This window comes from Pelodiscus sinensis, chromosome 7, assembly GCF_052426305.1.
Source record: "Pelodiscus sinensis isolate ZL-2025 chromosome 7, ASM5242630v1, whole genome shotgun sequence".
Classification (NCBI taxonomy): Eukaryota; Metazoa; Chordata; order Testudines; family Trionychidae; genus Pelodiscus; species Pelodiscus sinensis.
This window is the reverse complement of record NC_143058.1, coordinates 9,575,936-9,589,281: the sequence shown is the minus strand read 5'-3', so window position 1 is coordinate 9,589,281 and position 13,346 is coordinate 9,575,936. Positions and strand designations below refer to the sequence as shown.

The 13,346-nt window shown below is 42.8% G+C and overlaps 1 protein-coding gene across 23 annotated transcripts in view; it reads left to right on the top strand.

Moving 5' to 3' along the window:
- Positions 1-13,346, top strand: part of CLASP1 (cytoplasmic linker associated protein 1) — a 250,612-nt gene that overhangs the window by 150,538 nt on the left and 86,728 nt on the right. For all 23 annotated transcript variants that reach the window (XM_089779659.1, XM_089779647.1, XM_089779645.1 and 20 more), the window contains 2 exons: positions 91-261; positions 12,032-12,139. In XM_089779659.1, coding sequence (XP_089635785.1) covers positions 91-261; positions 12,032-12,139 — 279 coding nt within the window. The remainder of the gene's footprint in view (positions 1-90; positions 262-12,031; positions 12,140-13,346) is intronic.

Genomic DNA, 13,346 nt, shown 5'->3' with positions numbered 1-13,346 from the left:
TTCTAACTGGATGCTTTGAAATGAAGAGTCAAACAAATTCATCTCCACTAGTCTGAATTTGTGTGTCTGTTCCCCCATCCCTATCTAAAGCCTCTACAGTGAGTACAAAATCCGTGTCAACGCCAGGATCTCTGCAGCGGTCTCGCAGCGACATCGACGTGAATGCAGCAGCTAGTGCCAAGTCGAAAGTAACATCTTCTGGAGCTTCCACACCCTTCAGTTCTGCAGCAGCCCTGCCCCCAGGCTCCTACGCATCACTAGGTGAGCTTCCGTGTTTGCTTAGAAAGCAGATAATTTCTCTAGTATTATGAATTGACTTTAGATGGCTTGTTCTGAATAAAGCCAGGTCTCCAACAAGATGATCAGCACCAGTTTATGCTCTCTGGCCACAGGGACTAAAGAAAAATACATGTCCAGAGGGAATGAGCCTTGCAGGAAAGACAGTTTGCTTTGAGACACTTGGCTTTCTTCCTCAGTTTCCCACTGCGCAGCACATTTCTGTTGTGAAGACAGACGAGATGTTGTTTTGGCTCTGTGGCAGTTCAGGGGAAGATGCTTGCTGCCCCATTCACTCCTAGTGTAGCCCCCTCTGCAACTAAAGAACAGGTCACATTAGGAATGTCTTAGGTGCATTTGATCCTGGGCTTAGGAGCTTTCACTTCATATAAATAAGGAATAGAGAAACAAAGAGAGCAATGTGGCTGATAGGTGAGAATGCTAGAGTTATTTTTTAGCTTACATGAAAGCTTACCTTCCTCCACTCAGGCTCTTTTTGAGGGTTTACATCATGTATTGTATTCCTTTTGTTTTCTGTTGCCCCAATCTTTGCATGCTGACAAGTGGAGTCACCATTCAATGTAGAATCTACTTTTCAGGTGGCCTGGCAGGCTGTGTGGATGAGGAAATACAGTTCAAAAGCTGCTAAGAGCAATTGCTAGATTACTTGCTTGGTTTCACGTGTCCGTTTTTATTAGCCTAGATTTGACCCAGGGAGAGCTAATCGTCTGAGCCTGGATCTGATTCTGTTGTAACTTTCATTGCCTTAATACTGATGTAACTCCATTGATTTTTACCAGCTTAAGTGATTGTAGCAGACCTCTAGTTGGCATGAGAATGGATACCCCTGCTTTGTGTTGTGAACCAGAGTTGTTGTTAGTTGGATGCTTTACTTATTGAATAGGACATTCTGGCTCTCTTGGCAGTGTAATAGAATTCATACAGGATTTCCTATCAGGATATGTGTGTATATTTGTTTTGAAGACAGGCTTCACTTACAGCTAAAACTTTTGTCTTTATTTAAATTCATTGGCTCTGTTAAATTTATTGAGAAATATTTGCCCTGGCTCAAATTAGTTACTCACATTAGCTCCATAGTTTAGATGCAGTGCAGTGAGAACCGCAGCCAGAATGCTAGAGTCAAACACACGCTTCTCATCATTTTCCAAATGGAGAGAGGCTAAAGACAGGAATGCGGCAGTGCTTTGTGACTTCAAAGCAGAATGTGTTTACTGCTCTGCTCTGGCACTCTGTCTCTTGTTTGAATGATGCCTGCATTGGATTGGCTCTGAAGGGAACTCGTTTCCTACAGGCAAAAAGGAAAGATTTCATGTGACATTGCCTGCAAGAGGAATAGGCAAGGCAAGCAAAGGAATGGGTTTAGCAAAGTTTTCTTTTTTTTTTTAAATACATGATTGCAATGGGACCAAACTATTCTGATTCTAAGACCTGTTCAGATGCTTCTTGCTTTGAGTTGCCAATTAACCACATTTTCTTTCTCGTTTCCTTTCTTTAAGTGTATTCATTTATTTTTGCTTATTTCTATAACTAATATACAGTGCCCAGTTCTGTTAATATTACTAACTCTTCCCTATTTATCCTCTCCTTATTTTTTTAAAAATTTGCCTAAAGATGGTACTACCACTAAACCTGAGGGTAAGCAGTTTGTCTGTGTGACTGAGGTGTGTCTACAGTTGTACCACCCCTATTTAGTCGCTGTTATCTCCAAGTGTTACCTGGTTCTCATCTGTGCTTACTGGTGAACCTGCATGAAGTGTTGCATGGTTGTTTGGTTCATGATGACACCATGAGGTATATGTCACTTTCTCTCCAACCACTTCCTTGAGTTTAAGCACCAATCTGACTCTTGATTCCAGTCTTTTTGTGAAACAAATTTAAAAACAAGGTCATGCACAGGTCTCCATGCTAAAAAGGTGCTGTTGGTAGACCTACAAAAGGTTAAAACAAAGGCTTGTGCTTGTCTTTGCTTCGAGATGCATAAAGAAGGTTCTATAAGAAATTTGTTCTATATGAAATTTGGGTCACATCTCCTCTGGGTTTTTTTCAGGATGACAGGAGAATCAGTGAGATGATTATACTGCAAATATTAAGGAAATGAAAGCTCAGAGGGAATATTTAATCAGTCTGTTCTAACCTCTGCATTTTATTTGTTTTTGTTGACTCTTAACTCCTGTGCCTGATGAATAGTTGAGAATGACAAGCTTTTTGTTAAAGGCTCAATACTCTTGTCAATTCATTGAATGGTCCGGTTCCTCCCGAGAAGTCATTGAAAAAAATTGTTTTAAGGCTATTCCTGTGGCAAAAAGGCAAGCAAAAAACGTTCTTTTTGTGGGGGAGGGAAGGAAAGCCAGGAGGAAAAGGGTGTTCACTCCCCCTTCATCATGATGAAAAAGCACAAGCCCTTTTTTTCCCTTTTGCAAGTCACTTTGTAAGGGAGGTATTTGTGGGACTCTGTGTGAATATCTTAAATGGCTGTTTGTATTAGAATGTAGTTTACCAAGAAGCACCACCATATCATTGTGATGTCTCTTTTTCCCTCTGATTTCGGATAACTCGATACATTACATGCAGGGAAAGATTTCTACGGTCTTCTGAGGTAAAACTGAGTCTTGGTGTAAAGATATGAGCTGGGACGTCATCCAGCGCAAGCTTTTATGCTTTAGGATCCATCAACCATGGAGTTAGTTTAACTCAGTGTTTCTCAACTTTTTGTACTAGCCACTTAGGGCTAACCCTTTGGACTAAAAAAAAAAATCATGCTCCTCTCCTACCAAATTTAGGGTTGGGACTCCAGGGCTTCAGCCCCTCACGGCTTGGGGCTTTGGTAGCCCCCCCCCCCCCCCCCCCCCCCCCCACGGCTCAGGACTTCAAACTTAAAGTTCATATACTGTTTTATTTTTTTCCTCATTAGAATATCAGCCCTTATCTAGATTGTTTTTTGTTGGATTTCTCCTTGTAGAAGGGGTCTGATTTTCATGATCGTTAACATTTAAATGTGTTTCGAAAATACTTTATAATGGTCAAGTGTGGAAAATCCTTTGTATTTTGCACACAAATGACTGCAGTAACAGAGCATGGATTTATTTCAGTGTTCCACATGTCTTAAAAGAAGGTAACTGATTACTCATACATATATTTATATATACATGCAGGAACTTGTCTTCCTTCTTCCACTGTATTGTTATGAAACCTAATGATTATAGTTTTGAAGTAGGTTTTCTGTTTAAAAAAGAGGCTTTGTAAAGACTGTACTTTCCCTTGCAGTTTTGCCTTATTTCCAAAGAGTACGGCTACACTGTGTTTTATTTTTTGGAAGAGGTATGCAAATAGGGCTCGCTTTTACATTTTTCCTCATTTTATGAGGAAGAAGTGGGCTTTCGAAGGAGGGTTTATCTCTGACATTTGGCCCTGTGTAGCTCGGGCCAAATGGTAGAAATGCCTCTTCTGGGGAAAAAATGAAAGAAGGTATGCAAATGAGAGCGCTATATGCATGCCTCTTCCATATAATAAAACACAGCGTAGCCGTACCCAAAGTGAGCACAGACATAATCCGTCAGACACTAAAGACTAACCTCTCCCATAAGATTTTTCCCTAAATCTGAATGAATATTGTAGCTGAAACAGAGATACTTAGGTGATTTCTTTCCTGTAGTGGTTTATGTGGGCAACCTGTGTCACGCTGTGGGCATGCTGTTCTTCTGGTTTCCAGGAAAATAGACTTTATTTTACCTATTTATTTAAGCAAAGCAACATTATAGCATTGTGTGATGTAGCACATTCAACTCCTGTATTCTGTAGGCCCTACATTCTTAGCATGAAGTCTGTTGATAACCCTGGATATGTTGATATTTGCCTGCATGGTTAGATGATATTTAGCATGATTAAAACTGGCAGAATCTGGTGCCCCTGATGTTTGTAAAATAGGACTTCTGCTAAATGTGGCTGATGAGCATCCATGTTGATTCTCATTGTAAACTCATTTATATATATAACTCTATTTCTGACAGTTGAAGTTGATAACCCTTAAGCTTTGTTTTGCCAGTGGATGGGCACAGGTGCCATCTACTGGTGAATCAGCTAATTGATTCTCAGAATCTTTTATAAGGGTTATTTTTGTAATCCATTTTCATCACATGGAGGCCCACTCTTGTAGACATGAGATCGCACACAGAGACATCAGTTATCATCTGTGTCCATATCAGTTACTAACACATGATTATGATGATCTTTTTCCAAAGCACTGAGTTGTTTAAACTGTATTATGGATTTATTTGAGTTAAGGACCTGGCGTTGCTTGGGTCCTTAACTCAAATACGTTTTTTTCTTCATTTAAATCATTGCTCTGGGGCGGGGCTGGGGATGAGGGGCTCAGGATGCAGGCTGGCCCAGGGACAGAGGACAACCCCAGCCCTTCTCACCACAGCAGCTTGGGGCCAGATGAGAAGCGCCTTTCCATGGGCACTGCAGCTGCAGTGGGGCCAGCCAGGGAAGGAGTGCATGTCCATCTCCTACCATCCCCCGCCCTTTCCATTGTGTGAGAAACAATTGAATTCCAGGACATCCCATTGTCCTGACACAACCAAACACTGACTTTGCTTCATGTTAGGATGAAAGGAAGCTGCCTACTAAATTTGGTGGGTCCTAGGTCTTACTGTATAGGAGCCGTTCTTGAACAAATGGACTCACAGACATTCAGCCGCGCAAACTCGCTAAAAATATATACCATATTTTCACAGTGCATTAAAAGAATTATCCTTCACAGCAGACCACAATGACTAGCCCAGGGGTTGTTTTCAAAGCCCAGTCGTGGACTTGCCCGGTAAGATGCTGGTGGGCCACGAGACGCTTTGTTTATCTAAGCGTGCCTAGGCAAGGGGCCTCGCAGCTCCCATTGGCTGGAAACAGAACCGCAGCCAAATGGGCCCGTGCCTGTGGGCACTTACATAAACAAAACGTCTCCCAGCCCACTAACAGCTTACCTGGGTGGGCCTGTGGTGCAACTTTGAAACCCCCCCGGGCTAGATCTGGCAAGACACAGTGCACTTTTACCTCCCTCTGCATCCGAGGGGAGTTTAAGGTGCTCATCCTCTAATGAAAAGAGCTTAGAGCCTTATAGGATGGAACCTGTGAGAATAAGCATTGTTCAGAATAAATCCTGTTATTTCAGTGTGCAAATACAGGGAATTGACTAGCTCTTGCTATATCCTGTTTATATACTTAAGCGAATAGAACTATTTCCAACTTGAGATGTCGGGCCAGATTCTGATCACAGTTACGTCTTTGTAAATCTGATACCACTCCATTGAAGTCAATGAAATTATGGTGGATTATCTGGATAATATCTTAGAAATCTGTCTGCTTGGTCTAGTTATTTATGTATTTTAGGATACACTTTTACCAGATTTCTTCATTTGTTACAAATCTGAACTTGGGCCTGGTTCCTTGACTGTGCCTATTTAAAAGTTGCCCAGGCTTTTTAATCTTTAAAACTACTTAACACGAAGCCCTTCAAACAGCTTTCTGTACTGAGAGCAGAATCTGGCCTCATGGTTCAGTTTCAATCAACCACACATTTTAACACCTGCATTTTATGATTCATAGAAAATAGCACGGACATTTCCTTTATCTGTTCTCTTGACAGTAACATTGTCACTGAGGTACGGTCATTCTTTTGGAGAGGATCAGACAAGTGGGTGATTATCAATTATGACTCATTGCCTCTGCAGTTTGAACGGATATGAAAACAAAGCCAGTGAAAGAAGGAAGGTTTCCTGGGCTCTTTTTGCCCTGCCTTTTTGGAAGTATCTACTAATTGTTTGGATTTGATGCATTTTTCTAGTAAGCGCTGCATGAAATTCATTATTCCAGTTGTGATATTGTGACCCAATACGGAAAGTGGTTTGTAGTCAGGGGCTGCATGATTGGATGATGCTTTCCGAATGCTAGAGCCAGCTTCAGCCCAGGGGCAGCCTGTATTGGCTGTTCGGCTGCTCCCGGGGTGGGAGGTGGGGGCAGGGGACGGGGCGGGACTAGAGCTCCCAACCCTGCCCTCCCCAGAGGAATGCCCTATCCCCATGGCCATTCCCAAACCCAACCCACCTCTGTACCTTCTGGGCAAATGTGAATTCCAGGATACAGAATCTGTTTGTAGATAGGGATGTGAAGGACTAGTCGACTAGTCTATCCGATTAAGCATTTGCTTATTGGACAGTGATTGACTAGTCGATTCCCTGCGCATTCCCCCCCCCCCCCCCACACGGGAGATACTTCAAAGTGGCCTGGGGTTCTACTAGCATTGAGCTCCTCACAGTGTTTCAAAGCGGCAATGTGGTGTGGAGCCCGGGATCAGCTGGGGAGTCCCCATGCTTCGGCGCTTTTCTCTTTGTCAAAGGCAGAGGCACCCTATCAACTAATCGAATAGTCGATGCAAAACTGCGTTGACTATTTGATTAGTCAGTTACCCAATACTTAACACCCTTATTTGCAGGTTACTCAAAGATCTTAGGAAAAATTCTTTCTGTGACTGGAGCAGTGAAATGTGTCTCAGATTTATATATTTGAGATGTTCATAGCAATCCAAACTATTTAGATATATTTCCCATAATTGTTATTGGGAATATGTGGGTGTAAATCTCACACACCAATTTAAAAATCTCAGGTGTGTATAAACTCAACTCCAGGACTCTGTTGTTTCAGTATGCTTGCAGTATGTTTGTCTGTTCTATAAAATAAAATATTTTAGAAACAACAGTATGCCAGAGTTGAGCTTACACACATGCCAACCCATCCTGTGATTATATATTGTATACAAAATGCTGTAACCATAAGGAAACAATCACATCTGAATTATCCCAGAATCCTCCAGGTTGTGTTCCATTTCACGCAGACCTTTCTGCTGGGAGCTAATGATTTTTTTCCACATGATTATCTTTTTTTCTGATTTACATAAGTCTTGTGTTTTCGGATGCCCTGCTTGTGGAAGCTCTTAGTCTAAGCAGCTGCTGCTGCATTTGTGTAAAGAGCAGGAAAGGCTCTGCCAGGAGAGGAGAAAGCAGGAGGGGATGAAGAATGTAGCAGAGGAAGATGGGAGTTTAGATGGATGGAACTGTCAGCCCTGAATTCTCCCCTTCTGTGTATATGCTGGAGGAGCCCTACCCCTGCAATGCTCTGAATACACGTCTCTGCCTACTGTGCTCTCTGGGAGCCTGGAGACTCTGCTCCTTGTCCATTCACAATTCTGAAAACTAGGCAATGCAGAGTTAAGGTCTGTGCCTCCACATCCTTAACGCTGCTCTTTTTGGGTGGTCTCCCCCATCACAGGCACACACCCTCTTTGCCTTTTCACTAGGGACAGGGCATGCTACCTGCACTTGCCCTGTGTGTTTGGACACTGAGCCTGCTCCCCAGACAGAATACCACACCTGTAAAATGTGACTGCTGCTTTATACCCTTCTCCACCCCCTTCACACTCGCTCACTGAATACCTGTACTTTCCCACCCCTCCTTAAATCCACAAAGTGCTCTCGCGGCGAGGAGTCCTGTGGCACATTATAGACTAACTGAAGTGTTGGAGCATAAGCTTTCGTGGGCAAAGACCCACTTTGTCAAAGTGCTCTCGTCTCCCACCTCGCTACCGACAATCCCACTGGGATGAAAACCCCAGTGGCCTGCTATTGACACCACCTACTCAATTCTGTATTGCAGTGATACTGACTGGAACTGCAAGGCATACCTGTACCTCTCCCTTTTGATAATCACCTGTGAGGGACTCAGAGCTACATCCCCCCCATATCACAATCACAGCTTTTCCAAGCTGCTCCAACTTTTTCCTCCACCATTTGCTGTAGTGAGACATACGACTAGAGTGAATACAGCTGGAGTGCATGGAGCTAATGCTCACAGCCATTGCCAGCCCTAGCGGTAAGGTTGCATAAGTGTTTTTCCTTCCCTCTGTATTTCCTGGTTTTCAGATGTTTGAATTTTGCTGAACTCGTTCTGCAAAGGCACAAGCTATCACTGGACAACCTCTGAGTTCAGTTTTTTGCCATTTCATAGGCTTTAATAGAAATATTTAGAGACATAAAGGTCATTTTTTCCTTGTAACTAAGGCAAGCATTTGACCCTAAGATTACTGAGAGAATTTGCTCCTTGAATTGTTTCCTTTATTTGTGTATGGGCTGGGACAAATTAATCCCAGAGTGTCTTGTTATCATAACATTGTGATATTTCTACTCTTATATCATCATTAGCTATCAACAGAGTGAGTTTTTTTAGTGCTTTCCCATACTGGCACAGTATCTTGGAAGAAAGGTGGGGTAATGCTGGGAGTCACAATTTTGCAATGCTTGAAATCAATTTAGTTCTCCTCAGTTTCTAGGCTTGCACCATGTAAGGCAGGTATATGGAAATGGGGTGAAAGCCATAAATGGGTGTGCATTTTGTGATCCTGAAATCCCCTGCATGGTGGTGGAATAGCTGCTTGTCTTGCAATTCCAGTTAAAAATACAATGGCTGTTTAAGAGGATGAGAAAATTTAAATCCTATTACTAAAATAAGGCTAAAACTCTGCTCTTGGCTCAAAGTTGCCATTCTCAGTTCTGATAGCTCCCACAACATGTGGGTAACCCCCATTAAATTCAGTAAGAATTCTGTGCATGGTAGAAAGACCAGATATCAGAATTGAGCTCTGCCAAGCAAAATAGAAGGCAGAATTTTACTTCTAAATCCTGATTCAGAGCACAGGCAAGTCAATGGATAGCTTTCCATTGACTTCAGAAGGCATTGAACTGGGTCCGAATGCTTTACTAGCATGACTAGAAACAAGCATGCATTGATTTATGTTGACATTTGTGGTTGTTCCTCTGACTCTTTTCCTTCTACTTAATGGGGCTGGCATTTAAAAAGAAAAGTGATGTCTTGGTTTATCTGCAGGAACATCCTGATGTCTTGGAGGTTAGCCTTGTATTTTATAAATGTAGAACAATCATTATGCCAATTAATTCCAGTTTCCTTCTGGCTCTCTGCTTGTTAAGAAATCCATTTCTCACTTTGCGTCACAGGAGGAGAAGAAAAGTTCTGGGCCTTTGAACTAGAGATAGAGATAGAGATAGTTTTCGTGCATCTGTAGGTGCACTCACAAATAGGTTACTGATAATGTTTCCTAGTGAAATCTGCTATTGTTTAAGCTTGACATTTCAGCTTATCATCACTGTTATCATCTGCTACTTTGTACAATGCTCAGTCCTTTTAAAGATACTGATGGAAAGTTAACTCTAACTCTAAAAATTAGCAAATGGTCTGGTAGCGCTACCAGACCATTTGCTTGCTGTTTTTTTCTGTAACAGACTAACTTGGCTACCCCCCAAAGCTTCTAAAAGTTAGAACAGGTTAACTCTTGTATAGATGTTCCCGCTGCCTCCCAAGGAACTTACGGCTTGTGCCAACTTCACTTTTTTTCTTCACACCTGCTGACATCTAGAAATAGAGCACAGCCCACGTGCCAAATTCTGCATGAATTATGCAGGCACACCGAGACAATAGGATCACAGAAAGCTGAGGCTAGTTCCAACCACATGATGCTCTGAGCTGCTCTACCATTGATGGACGCTCTTCAGTGGAACTTACACCAGAATAAGGATAGCGCAGCAGAGTTCTGTCATGTCCCCTTTCCCCACAGAAGCATATTTCTTCTCTCCACCGCCCCCCATGCTTGATGGGGAGCAAGGCAGCGAATACAGACCTGGATCACCACAGTTGCACCCAGAAGAGCATCCCCACAAAAGGGAACTCTCTCCTGGCACTGCTGATTGGTATTGTCCCCCCCCCACCACCTTCCTCAGCATGTTTAGAAGCTGCAATGCTGTAGAGAATCTGGCCCAGGATTTCTACCATCCCAAGGGTAGAATTTTTTTTGAGAGAGAGAGAATCTCTATACATACCAAAGCCTCCTTGGCTGTTGTTTTAAAAATGGGATGCTGAAAATGTACGTATTTTGAGTTCAGTTCCAGCCCACGTTACTCGCTTATCTGCAAATGGGTGCCTGTTCCTGTGCATGTTTGTCCTTTGAAATTGAAGTTTCCTGTTAGAAATACAGTGTGACAGGTTTATCAGAAGTGTTTTCCAGCCCTGTCATCAGTGTTCTTAGAGCACTGACAGAGAAAACATAGCTGTCAGTCTGTTCAGTCGGACCCAGATTGCCAATTTCTGTCTTATTCTTTGTGCGTTTGTCTTGTTTTATAGGCTGTGTGAGCTCTTAGATGCACACTTCCTGCCCTGGTTTTCAGTGGGTTTGTAATGCGCAGTTTCATTTATGGTGCTGTGTAAATGATCTATAACGACAACCACGGAGACAGATTTACATGGTCAGCGGAGGACGTTGTCCAGACTGTGTAATCTTTTACATGCCTCCTTATTTCCTCTGACTATCATGGCTGAAACTTGAGCTTGTTCTCTGAATGAAGTGTTGGTACTGGCACCAATCCCAGGACTGTTTCAAGTCTGGCTGAGAACTGAGGTGTTGAAAAGAATTGACGAGGTTTTCTTTTTGTTGGTCTTAATCATCATTCCTTTTCCAGCAATTAGAAGCTCATCATTGTGTCCAAACATTGGAAAGAACATACTGTTGGGAACAGCCCTGACCAAGCAGGGACATACACCGAACAAGCTAATAAGTCTTATCCAGCCAAAATTTCTGTGAGGAGAGAAATAAAAAGCACTCGGAACAAGAAACTTTTTACTATTTTTTTGCTTAAAAAAATAAAGAGTAGGCACAGGATTTCTCTCTGTTTTAATTGCATCTCATGGGACTCTCTGTTACAATTAAAGCTGCACTAAAATGGGTGGTGGGGTTAATATATTGAATTTATATACACCAACGCTACGTCTACACTGGCCCCTTTTACGAAAGGGGCATGCTAATTTTAAACTTCGTAATAGGGAAATCCGCGGGGGATTTAAATATCCCCCGCGGGATTTAAATAAAGATGTCCGCCGCTTTTTTCCGGCTCTGGGAAAAGCCGGAAAAAAGCGTCTAGACTGGCCCGATCCTCCGGAATAAAGCCCTATTCTGGAGGATCTCTTATTCCTCTTATTTGAAGTAGGAATAAGAGATCCTCTGGAATAGGGCTTTATTCCAGAGGATCGGGCCAGTCTAGACGCTTTTTTCCGGCTTTTCCCCAAGCCGGAAAAAAGCGGCGGACATCTTTATTTAAATCCTGCGGGGGATATTTAAATCCCCCGCGGATTTCCCTATTACGAAGTTTAAAATTAGCATGCCCCTTTCGTAAAAGGGGTCAGTGTAGATGTAGCCCAAGGGTAACTCTTGGAGCTGATTTTTTCCAACATGAGCACAGTGGGCTTGCCTGAGACAAATATACATGGCCAGGTGGCGTAAGCAGAATCTGTTACTGATGCATGCTAGTTTGTAAGTGGAGAGAGGGGTCTGAAAGCATCGGTGCCCAAATGAGATTTTCTGGGTCACCTGCTATGCCCACATATGTCCATATTGTTCCTTCCTGTCAAAAACAATTGTAATTGCATTTTAAACGGCAAGTGCCATTCCAGGGAATTCTCTTATCAATGTTACTTGTGCCTCACTGTATCCTGTCCCTTCTCCCCCCTTAAAAAAAAAAAAAAAAAAAAGTCTGTATAGAACAGACAGCATGTTAGATGTCACAGCAAAGTTTCCCCTTAGGACCCATCAGCTAACGCTCCACTTTTTTTTTGCATTTCCCAGGTCGGATCCGTACAAGGAGGCAAAGCTCTGGAAGTGCCACAAGTGTTAGCTCTACACCTGCCGATACCCGAGGCCGCAGCCGTGCTAAAGTCGTTTCGCAGTCCCAGCGTAAGAAGCTTTTCTTTTAATGGGCGAGCGGGGAAAGGGGCAGAGCTCATTAATATTCTCTCTTGCTTGTATTGTGGCCGTGCCAATGGGACCCCATCGTGCTAGCCACTGCATGCGCATATTGCAGAAAGGAGCTCACAGTTCAAGTCGTTCTTAAAGAATAGGGCCTGAGATTTAAATACTTAGGCTTAGAAATGGCTGGCATTTTGCTCAATGCGCTGCACAGCTGAAAAATTCCAGTCATGGAAATTTGTCATTGTGTATCAGACTAGATTGACTTAAATCTGTAAAGTACTCCCCAGTCAGACACCTTCCTTGTATCTGCAGCCTACTACTGTCTGTTGGTTTCCTGTCCTCCTAAGCTTCTCTTGCTTATGTTCTCTCATTTTGAGATGTGTAAAGCATGAGCTAAGTTAATGTGTAAAATGTCAGGGGTTGTTATCTTCTTATAGATTTAGGAGGAAAAGATGCACTCCCTGGTCCACAGGGCACATCCTGGCTCTGAAGGTCTGGTTTCCTTTCATGGCATGATTCGTGCATGTAAGGAGAGCAGAGTTTCTGCCATATGGATTGGAGAGGAGAATTTTGTCCTCTGGCTCAGAAATGTTTTAAAGGGTTTGCATATGAAAAGCATGTTTCCAAGAAGAGAAGGTGCCTCTTGATAGATTGAGGAGTTAAGTTTGCATGGTAAAGTGGGAAGAAGGCTCTTTGTTATGAGGTCTTGTCTTGGTTTGCAACCTTACTGCAAAACATCTGCTTTGTTCATGGTGTCTCTTCACTGAATGTCAGGTTAGAGGGGTGAAGGAACAGTTTTAAAGTCATTACTTTGGAGGTGGTTTCAAACAGAAAACCTCAAGTCTTGAACACCTCCATACTGTGGTGGTAACAGGCTTGGATTTGGGTGCCTGGCTCCATGTCCAGTCCACACAGGAAATGGCCTTTTCTTTGACTCCTGATCAGATGAACCTGAAATATCTCAAGCGGACTGCAGTTCAAAACGGTGGAAATCTGACTGAAGCAATTGATCTCTCAAGGTTTCTCTCATTTGGTGCTGAAATCTCTCAGGAATAGCATGTGACTCTTCAGGGCAGTCAAATATAAACCCAATCCCTATCTCTAATTTGGTGTCAAATCCTAACCCAGATCTGAACACCATCCGGATCTCAGTATCATCTCCTAGACCAACCTCTGCATGAAATAAACTGCT